At 36.9% G+C, this 20,434-nt stretch overlaps 2 protein-coding genes across 3 annotated transcripts in view; one reads left to right on the top strand and one right to left on the bottom strand.

Moving 5' to 3' along the window:
* The window catches only part of SLC9C1 (solute carrier family 9 member C1), a 104,619-nt gene extending 86,302 nt beyond the window's left edge, over positions 1-18,317 (bottom strand). The window contains exon 1 of the mRNA XM_007516350.2: positions 18,169-18,317. The gene's annotated coding sequence lies outside the window, so the exon portion shown is untranslated. The remainder of the gene's footprint in view (positions 1-18,168) is intronic.
* On the top strand, positions 1,287-20,310 carry LOC103107554 (OX-2 membrane glycoprotein-like). 2 transcript variants are annotated; one of them, XM_060198401.1, is made up of 4 exons: positions 1,287-1,382; positions 6,860-7,198; positions 9,128-9,430; positions 19,919-20,310. In XM_060198401.1, the coding sequence occupies exons 1-4, from the start codon at positions 1,295-1,297 to the stop codon at positions 20,011-20,013; spliced, it is 825 nt and encodes a 274-aa protein (XP_060054384.1). In that variant the 5' UTR covers positions 1,287-1,294; the 3' UTR covers positions 20,014-20,310. The 2 variants fall into 2 exon arrangements, with proteins under 2 accessions (XP_060054384.1, XP_060054383.1); XM_060198400.1 differs by lacking the exon at positions 19,919-20,310 and adding an exon at positions 12,454-12,615.
* Positions 20,311-20,434: the final 124 nt, after the last annotated feature.

Below are 20,434 nucleotides of genomic sequence, written 5' to 3'. Positions count from 1 at the left end.
GTTAGTTTCCCCAATGAATGGGTACTCACGGGATCAACCTGTTAATGCTAGTGTCTAGTGAGGAAGCAATTACAGAAGCCAGACCTCCCACCTTCTGCACCCCATAAAGGTCTTTGGTCCATACTCCCAGAGGTTAAGAATAGGGAAGCGTCCAATGGATGGGGATGGGATATGGAACTCCAGTGGTGAGAATTGTGTTGAATTATATTCCACAGTCTTGTCATTCATTATGAAATCACTAATAAAAGGGGATGAGTGGTGGGTTGAGTGTACATGTTAAATCACAAATAAAAAATGATGAAGTCATCTTCTTTGTATCATCTTGGATGGAACTAGAAGACACCATGCTAAGTGAGGCAAGCCAAACAGAGAAGGAAAAATGCCACATAATTTCACTTATAAGTGGGATGTAATAAATAGGGGGCCAGGAGGGAAAACAGAAAGTGAAATGTGAGTTGAGCATGATTATTGCATCAAAGGTCTCTAAGGAAAGAGGGCAGGGGAGGTGTGGAAGAGAATTGTGAGTTTCTAGTATATAATTTGTACCCACATACCAATGACTAAATTTTTTATTAGTGATTTGACATTGATTTAAAAAATTACATGTCAACAGGGATATAATTCCACCCTGTTCCCACCACTAGAGTTCTGAATCCCAAGTCCCTCCACTGCAAACTGCCACAGTTCTGCCAAGGTTGCAGATATGGATTAAGCATCATCTCTACAACTATCCATCTATATTTATACATACTTGCCCCTTTTTTTCTTCCAGATCCTCTCTACCAATCCTTTCTACCCCTCCAAGGTACACATAACCCTATTACTACATCCAAATATTTCTCTTTGTCATCCCCCTCTCTCTGGGACCTGATAGTGCCAGAATTCAGAGCCCTCTTATCATTTTTCCCTATCATTTCTCCCCCACTGGGAGCATGGATCAAACTTGTTTTGGGGGTGCAGAAGGTAGGAGTTATGGCCTCTATAATTGCTTCTCCATGAAAACTGGGCATTGGCAGGTAAAGTCATACCCCCAGCCTGTTTCTGTCTTTCCCTAATGGGGTAGGGATCTGGAGAGGTCAAGCTCCAGGACACATTGGTGAGGTCCTCAGCCTGCAGAAGTCAAGGTAGAATCACAGTCATCAGTGACTGCATTGTAAAGCATTAACATCCCCAATAAAAAAGGAAGGCTATCATTCTATAAAAGTAGTTAATGAACAACCCAAAATGTATTATGTTCAAACTATTTAAAAAAGTAAATTGCTTTTAGTGCTTGAGTTTGGGTAGGAAATGAAGTATGAGGACTTTACCGTCAAATTTTGTGCAGTTTTCATTTCATCCCATTCTCCAGTTTCTCATGCTTCCTCTCTGGGTACAGGAATCAGGTAACTTTTTACTTTTTTCTTTAAACTGTTTAAGTTGGAAACAAATGGCAAATAAATAGCATGTTAAGTGATTAAGGCATTGTCTGAGTCTGCATGTTAGTCATGTAGCTGTCACATCATAGGTGTCTAGTAAAGCATTTAGCTGGAGCATATGTCAAATGTTGATTTATTTAACAAAGAATGAAAAGAGATATAAGCACTATTTCTAAAGTGTTCTCAGGAAGCTGAAATTAAAGCAACTACAAAACACATGAATACTGGGAAAGTTAGTTTGGGTGGCAGTATTTCTTATAGTTTAATTGCCTTTTGAATTTGGATTTAACTTGTTTTGAGGGTTCTTATGTACACTGAGAAGTTTTTCATTTTCATTGTCAAATTTGCTGTTTTCTTTGCAGGGCTGCTTTATTAACCAAAAAATAAGAAATGGATTGGGAAACAATCAAGTAGTTATATTAAGGATTAAAAATTATAATTTGGCTGGGACTAGGTGGTGGCACACCTAGTAAAGCACACATGGTACAATGTAGAATGAACCAGGTTCAAGTCCCTGCCTCCCACCTGCAGGGAGAAGCTTCATGAACAGTGAAGAAGTATTGTAGGTCTCTCGCTCTTTTCTCTCTCTTGCCTTCTCTATACTCCTCTTCACTGTCTGTCACATGCCTTCTATTTTTCATACCCCCCCACCTTTACATTGAACTTCTGTGTGCTCAAGAGTTCTCATTTTCTGACATCCCTCTTTTAACCTTTCAGATATCTTCTTGGTTGGGCCCATACATTGAATTAAACAAGGAGCTCACTGGACTGACATGGCTCCTATGCTGATATGACCCACATAAAGAAACCAAAAATCCAAGCCTATATATGCTACAAGGTCACAACATCTAAGGGCTAAGGACAACCAAGCCCAAACTGTCAGCTAGGCTTCAATATATAGCCAGTCATTTCCTTTTTATGTTTTGGAGAATGATGGAGAATGATAAAAAATTACAGGAACAGCAGAATAGAAAAGAAGGGCTATATTTATATATATTAGGAAGGATATCTACACAGCACAGACTGTAGGGCAATCTTCTAAAAGAAGTGTGGGCCTAGTTTCATGGTGAGTAGAATGAAGGTGATATAATAGTATCTATCCTCTCTCTATCTCTCTCTGTCTCTCTCTCTCTCCCTCTCTCTCTCTCTCTCTCTCTCTCTCTATATATATATATATGCAAATATCATGCATGAGGGGGAAAGTTGGGTATCTACTGTTGGAAAACATGAAATGATCATACATTTTATATATATATATATATAATCAGTGGATGAAAATTGTCATAAAGGGTATAAATTTTAGACTGTTAATAAGGAGAAAGGTGGATATTTCAACTTTCTAGAAGTCGAGGTGGACCTCTTTGTGCAACTTTTGTTGTCTAGTTCTGCCCAGTTAGGGCCTGGGGTCCTTATCAGTATATAAAAATTTGTAAAGCTCTATCTTGGTCCAGTCAAACTTGAAAGAATGTAGCTGCTCCCAGGAAGGCATTATCATACAAACGATAAGCCTTGGGCACTAAGTTTTTTAAAGTTTATTTATTTATCTATTCCTTAATTTTGGAGAGTCTCCTCATTTGTTGACAAATTTTGTGAGAGTGGAAGAAAATCATCCTACATCCTTTCATGTTCTTCAGAGACTAGAAAAATAACCAAATGGGGTCAGGCAGTGGTGCACCTGGTTTACTGCAAACATTACAGTGCACAAGGACCTGGATTCAAGTCCCTGGTCCCCACCTACAGAGGGAAAGTTTTACAAATGGTGAAGCAGATCTACAGTTGTTTCTGTCTCTCTCCCTCTCTATCTCCCCTCCCCTCCTAATTTCTCTCTGTCTCTGTCCAATAATAAATAAATAAAAATTTAAAAAGGAGAATAACCAAACATGTATGAGGCAAATGGATAAAAGTTAAAAAAATTATTAGTAACATGTATTCTTCATGTACTCATGGAAGAGATTAGAAATTTTGAGTAACTCACCACATGCTAATAGTGATCTCAAATAGCTTCCAAAGACAGGGGTCTTTGGGGAAAAAGACATGGAAGGTCAGCAAGGAGCATTACTAAATTTGGGGGATGGGGTAGCAGTAGAGACATGTAAACTTCTGCTCAGAGATAAGGGCATTGACTTGCCCCAGTGCAATAGGGAAGATGTCTCTACAGAGAACACTTTCCCTGAAGAAATTTCTCAGGAAACAAGGAAAGAAAGAAAGAAAGAAAGAAAGAAAGAAAGAAAGAAAGAAAGAAAGAAAGGGAAAACACAAAGTAAAGCTTGGGCTCAGTGTGGTATATTTCACCAAAGCAAAGGTCTCTAGGGAGGGAGGGCAGGGAGGGGACATGGGAGTGCTGTGGGGAATTGGTTCATGAGGGTGGCAAAGGATATAAGTTGGGGGTGGAAGTGTTTTACAAACCCCTATCACCAAGAGATCAAAAGTTTCACCCATGTGTCAGTAACTGTACTGTAAACCATTAACCTTTAGTCAAATAAAAGATAAAAAATAAAGAGGAAGGTGAAGTAAAGGTTCAAAGAGTTAACGAATATTAACAAGTTTAAATCATTAGTGGCAATACATGATTGGTTACTGACTCTGAATTCTGGCTGAAATCCATAGCAGTTGATTTTATGATTTGAATGTTTGTTCTGGTGTTGGATTATAAAATTTCTATTAGTGAAAAAAAATGATGTTAGTTACATGTCTATTATAAATCAACATTTTCAAGTGGAGAAAGTGACCTTTCATCCCTAAATAGCTAACTGTCTTCAATTAGTATTAAATTTTATAAACTGTATACTGTGTTGATCTAACCATGTAAATTTCTTTTGTTCTATTATGAAAAATTACATGAGTTCATTTTTATATCTTGCACTAACTTTGCATTTGTGACAAATTCTACTCAAGTGTGATATTTGGTTCTTTTATACTTTTTATTTTAAAGTAAGCTGTCATGCTGGCCCTTTTGTTCTATTTTAAAATACTTTTTGGAAACTTTTACATCTATGTTTATAGAGTTTGTTGGAGTATATTTTAATTTTTCATATAGTATAATTTTCATTTTCTTTTTTATTCATCTCTGCATACATTATTCAAGTGTTCTTGCATATGTCAATTTTTCTAGTAGAATTTAAAATCCATTAATCATAGTAATTTCAATTTTCTCTCCGATGATTAAAAAAATATTGAAGTTTTGTTTAGATGCTTATTTTGTAAGCGCTTGGCGGTGGCACATCTGGTAGAGGTCCACCCCACCCCCACCAACTGCTGTTTCCACCTGTGGTGGGGGATAACTTCACAAGTGGTCAAGCATTGCTGCAGGTGTCTCTGTCTCCCACTTCCCTCTCAGTTTCTTTTGGTGTCTATCAAAGAAAAAGAATAAATGAATGAGAAAGAGAGATAGGAAAAGAAAGAAAGGTGAAACAGAGAAAGTGAGACAGAGAAAGGAAAGAGAAAAAGATGGCCTCTTGAAAACAATGGTTCATTGTACAGGCACCAAACCTCACTGATAACCCTAACAGAAATTTTTTAAAAATAGATGCTTATTTTGTCTTAAGACAATTTTTATTCTCAACTGCTAGCATACCTTTTAATTTTGGAGTTGAAATGTAGACATAGCATATCTGTTAACAAACTAGCAAGTAGAGTTTTTCCAAGTATTTTATGCTAATTTAACTAGGAAGTCGAGTTGTGTTTCCTATATACTCTAGCTTTACATTTGAAAAGTTTCATAGTGCTATATTTTACTTGTTTTTCAATTCCCCTAGTTTCTGTTTGTTTGGTATGAGTGTGCGTGTGTGCAATGATATGCATTTCACCATTCCTGGCTTCTCACACTTAGAGAGAGAGAGAAAGGAAGAGACACCACAGTACCAGATGTGTCTCCACTGCCATTACATCTCTCATGTGGATCAAAGAGCAAGCATGGGAATGTGGGCTCCCTACCCACTAAACTATCTCTCTTGTCTCTGTTTTGGATTTTCTGAAAACTGCTTATTAATCAGAGTCTCAGACTTATAACCATTTCAGCTCCAATCCAGTAATTATACTGAAATCTACTTAATGAAACATTAGAGGAAAGGAGGGGGTAATATTTAGGAAACAAATTATATGCTTAAGGGCCAGCAAGACAGCTCACTTGGATAGTGCCTGTATTGTTACACAAGTGACCCACGTTTGACTCTAACCTATACTGCACTGATGGAGGCTTCGGTGATATTTCAAAAGATGATATATTTTCCTCTGTTCCTTTCTTTTTTTCTTTCTTTTTTAATTTTTTTTTAAATTTATTTTCCCTTTTGTTGCCCTTGTTGTTTAACATTGTTGTGGTTATTGATGTCATCATTGTTGTTCGCTAGGACAGAGAGAAATGGAGAGAGGAGGGGAAGACAGAGAGGGGGAGAGAAAGACAGACACCTGCAGACCTGCTTCACCGCCTTTGAAACGACTCCCCAGCAGGTGGGGAGCCTGGGGCTTGAACCAGGATCCTTCTGCCGGTCCTTGCGCTTTGCGCCACTTGCGCTTAACCCACTGCGCCACCGCCAGACTCCCTGTTCCTTTATTTCTATCTATCTGAAAAAGCTGGCCTGGAGCATCACAGCCCCAGCAAACAAAATCCAAAAAATTTATATTTATATCTCATACTTAAGTCTTTTATAAGCCCTGTGTGCTTTGGTTGTGACTTTCACAAGTTTCCTTGCCTCTTTTTCCTCCTTAATTAGATGGAAAAAAGAGCACTAACAAGAAGTGGGCTTGGGACACCTACATGAGACAGGGTGTTACTATAGAGTCTACCCTGGAGAGTTGGTTTTATGAAACATTAACTGGGATTATTGAAACTTGGTTATTTTATCCTTCTAAGCTCTTCACAAAATAACTGATGAGCTCTTGATGGGGAAACTGCTGGAATTTGGGATCTCCTCTAAAATTGGAGCCCTGAAAGTTTATGAAACTAACCCAGTGCATTCTCAGCAGCCTGTAGTTCATCAAAATTACCTTTACTCTCCTTTATATCAGTTATCTCATGGATCAACTTTGACACTTTTAATTTGGTAGTATTGCCAGAAACACTTTCATAATCATATATCTAAGAGTGTTAAAGATAAGAAAGGTTGTTTTCCTAATGGGAACAGGAAAAATAAAATGAAAATCATAACAGAGAAAGTGTACAGGTAAAAGTTCGAGGTAATACGAAAGTACATCTCTCTGGGGGCCAGGTGGTGGCACACCTGGTTGAGCACATGCAAGGACCTGCGCTTAAGCCCCTGGTTCTCACCTGCAGGGGGAAAGTTTCATGAGTAGTGAATCTGGGCTGCAGGTGTCTCTCTATGTCTCTCCCTCTCTCTATGTCTCTCTATGTCACTGCCACCCCCATCCCCTTGACTTCTGGCTATCTTCAATAAAGATAATAAATTTAAAAAAAGGTACATTTCATTTTTCATTCATTTATTTTTCAGATTCTTTACAAAAGATAAAGCACAAAAATAATGAGACAGCTGTATTGGGAGGAAATGTGACAATGTTCTGCAATCTGACAACTCCAGCAAATGTTGTGCAGATCACCTGGCAGAAGGTCCAAAACTCTCTGCCACGAAATATTGGTACATATAGCAGCATATATGGAGAGAACATTCTTCCACCATACAAAAATAGACTGCGTTGTAAGGCCATTGAACCAAATTTCTCATTTATAACTATTCATGAAGTGACATTTGAAGATGAAGCCTGCTACAAATGTCTATTTAATGTGTTCCCACATGGGAACCAAGGAGGACAAATCTGCCTTTACATTCTAAGTATGTGAATGCTTCTGGTACAGTCAAAATTCTGAGAATGTGACCTTTGAGAGTTGAGGTCCAGGGTTGGGGAGGCATCATAATGGTTATGCGAAAAACTGCCAGTCCTCAGCACAATCATTAACCAGAGATGAGTAGTACTCTGGAAAAGAAAAGAAGAAGAAAACAAGAGACAGAGAAAAAAAAAGTTAAGTTTCAGGGGGAAATGTTAAAGGAGACTGTAATAAAAGTCATACAGGTCAAGTTTTACGATACAGAAGGAAAAAATGGGCATCAATGATGATGACATGATCTGCCCATGTTCGCATAGCACAGAACCAAACATAACATTTAAGTCTTCTCATTTAATGTACTGCATTGGATTTAATCTAGTGGGTAAAACTGGTGAATTGGATCAACATTTTCACTGTAAAAAAGAAACGAAAAGATTCTCAAAGAGGGACGTTCAGGAGGTCTGAGAGAGGTGAGCCCTCAACCCTAGTTTCTGCCCACCAATACTTCATTTTAGTCAACTATTCCCCAGCCTAAGGCTCAACTCGTACTCAACCATCTTCACCTGAGGGAACAAGGACCCAGGAAAACCCCTTTCTTCTGGATCAGGTTGAATTCCTTTCCCTGAGACTCGGGGGAGACAGGGAGTAGAACTCATGACTGCTTGTCTTCACTATGATTTTATAGGGTTACAAAGACAGTAAAGTCATTTCTCAGGTAAATAAAGACTTTGTCTCTTCCAAGCAGAGTGGTTATGGGCAGACCTGTTAGCCATCTGCATAAACAGGGTCGTGTGTATCTTCCAAATTCAGATGATTTACAAGAAGATGCTCAGAGGAAGGCCCTCACTATGACTAACCACAGATGGCAGGCTGGTGCCCAACTAGGGGTGACACTCCACCAGGGAACATTGGGCAATGTCTGGAAACAGTGTCAGAGCTATTGTGGGAGGGCAAGTATTTAGTGAGGGGGATATGAAACACTCTTAGGCATACTCAGTAAATGCCAAGGTCCTTCACAAAATAATAATAATAATAACAAAACTGAAAAAGTAGAGAAAAGGAGAATAAAAGAGAAGTTCTCAGGGAGTCTAGCACAGCGGGTTAAGTGCAGGTGGTGCCAAGCGCAAGGACCAGCATAAGGATCCAAGTTTGAGCCCCCGGCTCCCCACCTGCAGGGGAGTTGCTTCACAAGAGGTGAAGCAGGTCTGCAGGTGTCAAACTTTCTCTCCCCCTCTCTGTATTCCCCTCTCTCCATTTCTCTCTGTCCTATCCAACAACAACAACAGTAGTAACTACAACAACAATAAAACAATAAGGGTAACAAAAGGTAATAAATAAATATTTTTTTAAAAAGAGAGATGTTCTCAAGGGGCTGGGAGGTAGTGCATCTGGTTGAGTGCATATGATACAATGCACAAGGACCCAGGTTCGAGCCCCCGATCCCCACCTGCAGGGGGAAAGCTTTGCGAGTGAAGCAGGGCTGCAGGTGTCTCTTGTCTCTCCCTCTCTATCACCCCTTCTCAATTTCTGGCTGTCTCTAATTAATAAAGATAATTAATTTTTTAAAATATTTGTAAAAAAAGAGAAGTTCTCAATCTTAAAATTAGTAAAATGTTTAAGAGATACAGACAATGCCTTACTATTTCCTTATTGTGTTGCTATAGAATTAAAGTGTTAGGAATTTGTGCTATTAGCAATGTAAAGGTCAGACAAAAGTGGTAACCTTCTCAAATTGGAAGGTAGTGGGCACAGGAGATGGAATTATTGTGAAAAATTTGAGAAGAGGTATCTGAAAGAACCATATCTTCAATAGTTGCTACATGTAAAAATTTTAGAAAGTCTAACTAGCAAATTTGGCTATCTATCTTTGGCACCAGAGAAATCTGGTATTCCATATTTGTATATTTCAATCCTTTCTTTCTTTTCTTTTTCTTAGCTGTATCTGAATTAAGAGGTGAACTCCAACCCAACCTTGACTCTAGCGATTTTGTTAGACTCATTTATTCTGCTGAGGGGAAACCTGCTCCACAAATATCTCTTTTTCCTACACAAGTCTTGAGTAACCCACCAGAGGAGTACCTTGCTGAGAACCCCAATGGCACAGTGACTATCACGAAAACTTACAACATTTCCTTGGAGACTGTGAGGTCCCTAAGTCTCCAACATGTGGTTGTGCACATGGATCATCCTCTGAGAAATGAAGTAAAGTATATTCCTGTGTCAGCCCAAGAAGTAAAAAGTAAGTACAGGTGATAATCAGTGAGGGAAAACATGTATCTTTAAAACTCACTACCTATTTGAGACAGGAAGATAACTCACCTAGCAGTGGACATGCCTTGCTATATGCACAACCAAGATTTGGGCTCTGGTGCCACACAGGAGTGGCACAATCATGGGTAGAATTCTCTCTTTCATATATATATTGCAAAGATCAGCCAGGAAGTGGTGGAATTATTGAATGTGACAAATTTATTTATTTAATAAATTAAACTCTTAGAACTATTTGTGTAGTTATCTACTTAAAAAATGTAATCAGTGTAATACACACAGTTAAAAGAATCAATATCTCCTCCAGCAATATTTTCAGGGTGCGGTTGTTCTTATTTCGCAAAATTTTAATCGACTTCTCTTACTTTCTTTCAGTTGAATTTCTGCCAGTCAGTGAAACTCGTTTACACCTCCTTAATGTTTTCCTGCTTTCAAAATGGTTCTTTTAAAGCCAATATAGACCTATTTCTTTGCTCTGACTCCCTCAACAGCAAAGTTACACCTTTTTGTTTTGTTTGTTTTGTCCAGTACAGAAAGCCTCTCTTGGCTGTCCACTTCCCCTCCTCTCAAGCTGTGTTATCCGTGTTATCACCATAGATAAATAGGGCGCGATTCCATACCTTCAGAATAACTAAAATTTGGACATTTTTACTATTACACCTGATAGATTTAAAAAAAAAAAACTTGGCAATTAAGGGAGTCGGGCAATGGCACACACAGTACCTGTCACCATGCTCAAAGACGTAGACTAAAGTCGTCTTCCTCACATGTAGAGGAAGCTTCATGAGTGGCAAAGCAGTAATGCAGGTGTTTCTCTCCTTCTCTGTCTTCCCCTCCCCTCTCATTTTCTGTCTGTCCTATCAAATAAAACAAAGAAAAACCCTAGAGAATTAAGTCTTTTATAATTAGTGTAGAGGTTAATTGTTTTAATTCACCACCTAATGATTTTTTTTTCTGTTACTTCATTTGTTTCACATTTTTTTCCTGTTTTGCTGACTTCTGTGGGGTTAGGGTTATATATATTTTTCATGTTACCCCACTTTAGTTTAAACATATTTCCTTCCCTCTTTTAGTTGTTAACTCTAAGGTTATAATATACATTCTTGACTTACTGAAGTTAATATAGTTTTGTTCATTTACAATTCTTTCAGCCACACACCAAAATAAGGTCATGTCAGTTCCTAATCATTGAACTATCACTGTTTTGTGCATTTTAATTAATTACTGTTATATTACTCTTATTTCTCAGAATATCTATTTAAATTTACCACTTCTATTGCTTTTTAATAGTTATTACTGCCAAAACTTGAATTTTTCTCATATTAAAAATGTTATTTTCCATTTCCCCTTAGTAACGATAGATTATAGGGATGGCCAATTCGTTCTATTTCAGAATCACTAAGTGCTTTACTTAGTGAAGAAAATTTTTACAAGATTGCTAATTCCAACGATTTTCCTGGATACCCAATTTGTAATATAAACTTGAAAAGACATGGTAAAAAAGTTACTGCAAATGTATCTGTAACTGAGATTGTACTTTTTTCACAAGAGTACAAGCACTGGAGTCAAATTGAACTTTCCAGTTTCATCAGTTAAGCAGAATGTACTGGGCAGATTCTTTATCAACTTAAGAGTCTCTGCTTTCACCTCTGTAGCTAGTAATTATATTTACTTAGTTGATGAGAATTATCCTTGAAAGTGCTCATTCTACTGCTGAGAATAATTATATTACATAGTATTGTTATTATAAATGCATTTTCTTTGGTTATTAAAGATTCTGTGAATTATTATTTTTAAATATTTATTTATTCCCTTTTGTTGCCCTTGTTTTTTTATTGTTGTAGTTAATATTGTTGTTGTTGTCATTGTTGGGTAGGACAGAGAGAAATGGAGAGAGGAGGGGAAGACAGAGAGCGGGAGAGAAAGACACCTGCAGAGCTGCTTCACCGCTTGTGAAGCAACTCCCTTGTAGATGGGGAGCTGGGGGCTCGAACTGGGAGCCTTATGCTGTGGTCCTTGTGCTTTGCGCCACGTGCACTTAACCCGCAACCCTACCGCCCAACTTCCGTGTGGATTATTTTTTACTAGTTGAACATCAGTTCATTCCCATTCTGTCATGTTTCTTAATCACTTGCTAGGATGCCTGAGGGTCCAAAGTCCCAGGTCTAATCCCCAGCTCCACTGCCAGCCAAAACCAAGCGGTGCTGTGTGGCCTAGTGAATCCCTGCAGAAACCCCTGTTGCATTCTGTGGATTCCTCAAGTGTTTCTTCCCCGCTCTTCTGAGTCTATCAGGAGAGCTATGTGAAAAGGCTTCTACTGGACATCCACACCTCCGGGTCACTGGGTGGGTAGATTTGATCCTGAGTCTCTGTGCAGTTCTATGCCCTTCATGTCCGTATAGGGTTTCCCTGCTGCTTGTTCCAGCCTTTGAGGGGCAATAACAATGGAGACTTAGAACCCACTAATGTAAATTGGTGAGTCTTAGGCTATTTTTTCTCTCTCTCTCTCTTTTTTTTTTAGCAATCTTTTTGTTGCTAAGACTCAAAGCCTGATGTGGTGTGTCTCACCTACCAAACTCTGGGACCAACACTAATACCATTCCAAGTAAAGTCTTTTAGTCCCATGAGTCTCTTCTTCAGTCCCTTTCTGTGTGTGAGCCACACATGTTTGTACTTAATGGTGGCTTGGTGAGTTCTGGTGGTAAATTGTTGGACCTTCAGGTGATTAGCGTTGTTTTTCGTGGCTGATTGGGGAGAGCAAAATGTAGCTGCTGCTACTCCATAGCAACACTTCTGGAAGTGTGTTGTGTGTCCTTTTATAGCGTGTAATATGGCAAATAAAGTTAGATTTTCATACTGACTTTAAACATGGCAATGGTAAAACGATAGAGCATTGCACATTAAAGATGCCCCCCCAAAAGACAATGCACCTTCTAGAAATAAAATGTAGTCAGAAAAAAAGTATATATATATTTTTTTGTGTGTGTTTTCCAGGTATTTCTCGTTCTTATTACAACTGGGTGCTTATCGCTGGTTTTCTAATTCTATGTATTTCATCCATTTTCTATGTGATTCAGAGAAAGAAAAAGTAAGTTGTAATACTAGATGTCTAAAACAAAGAAGGTGAGTAAACTAGAACTAGCTTCAATTCTGAAAACAAAAAATTCCAGTGGCTCTGTCAAAATTTATCTTGAACAAAATCATCTATTCTTACTTTCAGAGGTTTAACTTCATTAAAATGATGCTCTGCCTACCTGTGATTGTTACAGTGACAGAATATTATTAGTTTTATTCATGTTTATGGAAAACTGAGTTTAATATTCTCTCTTCAGGAGAAATCTTGACAGGAGAATTATATGGACTTCACAAAACTAGTTGAAGGGTTCCACTGAGTGGTGAAAGGGCTGGTGGTTAAGATTGCAAACATGAGATAAATCTACCTGACACAGCCACAGTAAGATGAAAGTCCTCTTACTTTATTGTACTACACACAAAAAATAAATGGACTCATTTGTAGAACAATTATTTCTTGATTGCGATATTTTGCTATGTATTGTTCTCAGTGTGGTAAATGAAAATTTAATTTAAACAAAGTATCCTCTTGTCTTCAGAAGCTCATCTGTCAGTGAGAAGTATCAAAGGAAAGGAATGAATAATGTACTTGGTAGTGATACAGATACTTTAGAAAATAAAACTGAATGGTGTAGCTGAAATAGATGGTAGAATTAATTCATGTCCATGATGCCTCTGAGAAGAAAGACTTTCAAATTAAGAATTGGGTTAGGAAAACATTGTGAGTGAAATTCTTGAACAAGAGTGTTCCAGACAAACAAGAACACTTAGTGTAGGTCTCCAGGTGAGAACAAACTTGGTGCTTTCTAAGAAAAGAAGAGGTCATTGTCACTAGAACAATGATTTATAAATACTGATGAGAACCAGAACAGGGTAAGACTATAAACCTAGAAATTTTTTTCTATCTGTAATATTGATTCACTGGGGAGGTATATATATATATATATATCACCTTTCTAGGTGTACTTTTATGGTTTGTCTTTAATAACTATGTTTTAATGTTTTCTTTAAGACAGAGAAATTGAGAGGAAGGAGAGAGAAATAGAGATGCTGCCAGAACTGTTTCACTGTTTGCAAAACTTCTTCTTTTTAAATTATTGGATAGAGTCAGAGAGAAATTGAGAAGGGGAGGGGAGATAGAAAGGGAGAGAGAGAAACACCTGCAACTCTGCTTCACCATTCATGAAGCTTTCCCCTGCAAGTGAGGACCAGGGACTTGAACCCGGGTCCTTGCACACTGTAGTGTGTGTGTTTAACCAGGTGTGCCACAGCCTTACCTCCCCCCCCCCCCCAGCTTGCAAAACTTCTTAACTGCTGGTGGGACAATGGGCTTCAACCCTGATCTTTGAGCACTGTAGCATGTCTACTCAACCAGGTGTGCCACTGCCTGGCCCAAGAGTACCAACCTTTAAAAACAGGATACCTGGGCTTTGAACTCCAATGTCACATAGAAAGCATGTTCGCTTTCCTTTTGCTGTTTCTCTCTGAAGTTTAAAAAAAGGGGGAGGGGGGGAAAAGAAAGAAAAAAACTAATAATTCGGTCTTGAGAGTATTATTCATGCAAATGCCACTACAAAAATTAACAACAAATATTAACTAAAATAAGTATAATGATCTGACTTACACTTTTAAAAGATTATTCAATCGGACTGTGCAGAAAAATTTATTTGTAGTGAAGAATCAAAGAGTGGATGTTGCAGTTTTCAGGATGGGAATTGGAGTGGTCTAGCCTAGTTCTATAGCAATAGGGATTGAGGAGTCAAGAATATGTTTAGGATGAAAACATTTGCTAATGGATCAAATATCTTCCTTTTTAATGTGTTTTTATCATTTTTTAACTATTGGGTAGAGTCAGAGAGAAATTGAGAGGGGTGGGGGAGGTAGAGAGGGAGCTATACAGAGAGACCCCTGCAGCCCTGCTTCACCAGTTGTATATGACCACACAAAAAAAACACACAGTTTTTTTCTTGTTCAGAAATCTTTAAGGTCGATATTCAGCAACATCTAATAGAAAGAAAGAATAAAATAAAAATTAAATCTCGAAAAATGTGATTTCAGAAAAAAAAAATTAAATCTCAAAAATAAAGAGTGTATAAAAGAATTATTTTTTATGATTTTAAACTTTTGGGCATAGATAAAAGGCCCTTTTACATGTATGAAAAAGACTGGAGACAGACCAATCATTGGAAAGAAGATTACAAATTTTGTTTGGAACATATTAGTTTTGAAACATGTATCTATACCCCAGTACATGTTAGTTATAAATATATGAGTATCTGAAATTTACAAGGCAGATAAGGACCAGAGATGTATATATGGAAATATGGGATATATTTTCTTCAAGACCAGTAAGAAATTGTGACTCTCACTATCATAGAATGTAAATAGCATTGAAGTATTTTACACTAAACTAAGCTTTTAAAAAATGATATTTTGATCTATGTCTCAAGATAATTTGAATTTCTCATTCAATTTACACTATACCATTACAGTATACTGCCATAAGGGGGTGTGGTTGGGCTGTATTCCTTTTATGGAAACTGACTGTGCTTTTATGGATCCTTCAGTAGCTCTAGGTCAGAGGTTAGGACTACCACAGTGCCAGAGCTGCCGGCCATGGAGATCTAAATGAGCCAGTCTCTCCCTGCACACAGGGAATTGACATGCCTGTGATTGTTTGCTCTCATTGTATATACTTCAAGGGTAAGATTAATTTCCAAATCATTTACATGGTTGCAGCAATTACTGTTTTAGAAACAAAAACAAAGATTTTTTATTTATTTTTGTTTTATTTACTTATTTATTACTGGATAGAGACAGAGAGAAATTGAGAGGGAAGAGGAAGATAGAGAGGGAGAGAGACAGAGAGACACCTGCAGCCCTGCTTCAGCACTTGTGAAGCTTTCCCTCTGCAGGTAGAGACCAAGGGCTTGAACTTGGGTCCTTGTGCACTGTAATGGGAGTGCTTAACCAGTTGTGCAACCGCCTGGCCCCCCGAAGATTTCTTTACCCAATCTAGTTTCATAGACTAATGGTTTCAAATGAGGGTGCATTAATATTAATGCCTTTAAGTATTTTCCTCCATCCCCTAATTCAGGACCCTTCCACCATCCCTACTTGATGGGGATTTGCCTTTTTTCCTGATTATTGATATATATATGTGTGTGTATATATATATATATATATACACACACATATATATATCACATGTTTGTTATTCATTAAGGTTTTCCCCTTCTGTAATATTCTTGTCTGTATCTTTGTGTCAATTCTGTATTTGCAGAAAAAAAATCTTAATGCCCAGCTTTTACATATTGGTATTATTCTTTTTAAAAAATATGTATTATTTATTCCCTTTTGTTGCTCTTGCTGTTTTATTGTTGTAGTTATGATTGATGTCGTTGTTGTTGGATAGGACAGAGAGAAATGGAGAGAGGAGGGGAAGACAGAGGGGGAGAGAAAGACAGACACCTGCAGACCTGCTTCACCACTTGTGAAGCAACTACCCTGCAGGTGGGGAGCCGGGGGCTCGAACCGGTATACTTAGGCCAGTCCTTGTGCTTTGTGCCACCTGTGGTAACGTGCTGAGCTACCGCCTGACTCCCAGTATTATTCTTTTTTTAAATTATTTATTCCCTTTTGTTGCCCTTGTTGTTTTATTGTTGTAGTTATTGTTGTTGTTGGATAGGACAGAGAGAAATGGAGAGAAGAGGGGAAGACAGAGAGGGGGAGAGAAAGGTAGACACCTGCAGACCTGCTTCACCGCTTGTGAAGCCACTACCCTGCAGGTGGGGAGCTGGGGGCTTGAACCGGGATCCTTATGCCAGTCCTTGCGCTTTGTGCCACATGCACTTAACCCGTTGCGCTACCACCCAACTTCCATTGTTGTTATTCTTTCCATCTCACATGCTTCATACAGGTAAATTTCTGTTATGTCACTGAAAAAAAAAATTTAACATGTTAGTGCTATGAAATTCATCAACTGCTCACCTATTAGAGCTTAAAATATTATTTAAGAAGTTCTCATCTAAGTTCACATAACTTCTTATATTAGCTTTATATTTTTCTAGTTTATAATTTTCTCATTCACATTTAAGGTTTTAGGCTTCTGTGTGTAGTGCTAGTGAACAAGTTTTGTTTGTTTGTTTGTTTGTTTGTTTTTACTACCAAAGCACTGCTCAGCTTTGCCTTATGTTGGTGAGGGTAACTGAACCTGAGACTTTGGAGCCTTAGGTCTGAGAACCTCTTCACAGAACTATTATGCTATCTATCCCTGTGAACAAGATTTTTCTAGTATCAGCTACTATTCAATTTGTCCTGTCCTCACTGAAAGCTCTAGTTAAGTTCTCTCATGTGAAATTTTTTTCTCCCTCATAGTTTAGTGTTTTATTTCTTTGTATTTACATATAATGATAATTACTCTGGTCATTTCGATATGTATTAAAATGTAGTAAGGGAAATTTTCTTCTTTTATATTCTTAAATTTTATTTGAGGGCATGTATACATACAAATAAAATAAGGTCTTTAAAATACAACTGGAACTAGGTTAATCTTACATGGAATTTATAAATTAATTTGAGGACTTTCGACTTTGGAAATGTTTACAGTATAATTGGACCCATCCATAAACAGGCTATTTACTTATTCTAGCCTTTCTGAACATCTTTTATGAACCTTTAAAAACGTCTATATACTTTTTTGTCTAACTTGTCAAGTGAATTACTTGATACTTTCATTTTTTTTTTCACTTTAGTAAATAGCATCTTACTTTTAAAATGAATATTTCTTAACTTTTAGGGAAAATTAATGACAATTAATGAAATACCATTAAGAGTATTTGTTATTTAATAATAATAATAATAGTAAATATCATTCTGAGTATAATAAATACTCGGAATGTTGAGAGAGAGACAAATAAACCAAAGCATTGCTCAACCCAAGTATAAAGGAGTATTGAGGATTGAACCTGGGACCTCTGGGGACTCAGGCTCCCAAGTTCTGTTCTCTTAACAGACTGAGGTAAAATCTTTCTTTTTAAAATGAACTTTTTCTTTCTCTAAATGAACTGTGTTAGTGGTTTATAAGCACTATTAGATTTTATAATTTAATTTGCCTTAGGAAACATTGTTAAAATTATTAGTTTAATCTTTTTCTGTTTATCTTATGGTTTCCCTTATACAAAATGTTTTTTTCCCCTTTCCAATTTCTATATATCTCTTTTACATTAAATAGTAACAGTCATCTTGTCTCTGAACTTCAAAGTTTTTTTCTAAAATATTTCTAAATATGTTATTTGCTTAAGTGCTTGGCTACTAGCTACATTATCATATTTATGAAATGTTTTTTTCCATTTTATTTGATTTTATCATATGTAAGTATTGAACTTCAGAAGCAAATTTTTTGTTCCTCTTGGGATAGCCAGATAAATTTTCCATTAAGTCCATTTAGTGCACTGAAATGATAAATTACATTGACTTATTTACTTATCATAATGTTATGAATCATTTATATTGCCATATCTGTCAGTCTTTCCTTCTTTCTAAGGCTGCATAGTATTTCATCTACAGATTGGTACAGACATAGACTAGAAATTTTGCAATAGAAGGTCATTTAAATATTTGTATTTTTTTCCATACCTTGGCTACTTGCTGTGCATAGTGGTGCAATCAGCATGAAGATGTGATCATCTTTATGAGATTCTAATAAATTTCATTTCTTAAGGACAAATGTCAAAAAAGAGAGATTGAGCCATAGGCAGCTTTGCTTTTATTTATTATTATTATTTTTTAAAAACTCAAAACTGTTCATTATCACCAAGAGCATGTCAGATTCCAATTACTCTACATCCCCACAAGCAGATCTTACCTGGCTTTATGCTACTGGCTATTCTAAGAGGTACAAAGTTATATCTCACTGTGCTTTTAATTTGCATTACCATGATTATTTGAATGACTGAACATATTTTCATATTCCCATTAGTCATTTCATATCTTAGGAAAAAATTTTGTTCTTATTTTTCTTGTTACGTTACAGGTTTTCCATTTTGTGTTTTAGTTTGTTTTTGTCATCTGAGTTGCAGGAGTTCCTTAAACCTTACACCCTTTATGAATATAGAGTTAGCAAATAGTCTCTTTCCATTTGTATGCTGTCTGGTAACTATGCTTATTTGTATTTGAAATTTGTATATGTATTTTTATATAGTCCCAACCGATAACTTTTGCTTTTATTACTTGTGCTTTTGGTGTCACATTCATTAAATCATGGCTAATACCAATCATGGAGCTTTTCTTCTATGCTTTTTTTCTAGTTTTACAGTTTCAAGACCTAAATTTATGTATTGTAATTTGATTTGATTTGTGTGTGTGGTGTAAATAAGATTCCATTTTAACTACTTTGCATGTGAATATTCAGTTTCTGACCTCATTTCTTCAAGAGATTATCTTTTTTTCTTATTGCCTTCCTGACATTCTCATCAAAGATGCTGTGTGGGTTTACTTATGAAATTTATACTCTATTCCATTGGTTTAGATGTCTGTCTTTATGGCAGTGCCATGTTGTTTTAATTACTATAACTCTGTGCTATATTATGAAGTCAGAAAGTGTGACTTGTCCAGCTGTATCTTCTCTCCTAAGATTAGTGGTCTCTAATGGTGAAATACAAATTGTATAATTCTTTTGCAAATTCTGTGAAAAATGACATAGGGATTTCAATAGGGGTTGCATCAGCAACCTGACTTTATATTTTTATCATGGTATATTGCTATAAAAGCTCTATTTTATTACCAGTAATTGCTGTCAATATTTTAATGTGCTTAATTTATAAATTAAAATTTATTGTTGGTTCTCAAGTGTAGAAAAAATGGTGTATATAGTGTTCAGTGCTCTCTTTGGTTTGTTTTAAGGATTTATTAGGGGTTTTGGAACATACATGTCACCATTAAGGCAAACTACTTTAGAACCTGCCCAATGTCTGTGGTGATATTTCCATAGGATGCTATTCATTAAAAAAAAAAAAAAAAAAACCCTCTTTTACCAGATGTTTCCATTCACCTAAACTTATGATACATTTTCCTTTAGTTTTCATGACTGAAATGAATGTGAATAAATATTAAAGCTATGGCTGTCACCTGTCACCTAACACACAGCTCATGTATCTTATTCATGGAATGAACATAAAAAATGTTGAGAAAAGAAATAGTGCCTGGAAGTAAAAACCTGTGTTTCAGTCTCATTTTATACCCATTTTAGGCTAGGATCTCACCAAGTTAGTTGTGGTACTGAGAAAGGGTACCATCATGGCTCCTTGCTGTGAAAACTGTTATAACATTTAAGAGTGTGGTGGTGGGAATTTTATATTTACTGCTTTTCATTTCTTATTCGCTTTAGTAGCAAGAAACCTGGAACTGCTTAAAACAAGGATCTCCATCATCCATGCAAGTGAAAAGAAAATCCTCACAATAGGAAGAGAATTCACATCATGAAAGGAGAGACCATTTCAGAATTGCTGCGGTAAACAGCATGTATCGTCTTAAATTAAAAATAGCTATTTTGTATTATTACTATTATTGTTTTACCAGAACACTGCTTAGCTCTGGCATATGGTGGTGGGAGGGGTTGAACCTGGACTTGGAGCCTCAGGCTAGAGAGTCTCTTTGCATACCCATTATGCTATCTCCCCAGCCCTATTTTGTGTTTTTTAAAGTGCATGGTGATTCAACTGAGCTTTAAAGCTTTTTTTTTTTTTCCAGTTTCATTGTTGACATATCAGGAAACTATCAATAAATACTATTTCTCACAAGCCTTCGTTTCCAGAAGACTGGTTAATACAAGTCACTTTTCCCCACCCCCTCCCACCTTCACCCCACCCCACCCCACGCTCATTTCCTCTCCTCACCTGCTATC

Source organism: Erinaceus europaeus, chromosome 9 (genome assembly GCF_950295315.1).
Source record: "Erinaceus europaeus chromosome 9, mEriEur2.1, whole genome shotgun sequence".
NCBI classification, from domain to species: Eukaryota; Metazoa; Chordata; class Mammalia; order Eulipotyphla; family Erinaceidae; genus Erinaceus; species Erinaceus europaeus.
This window is presented reverse-complemented; position numbering and strand designations above follow the sequence as displayed.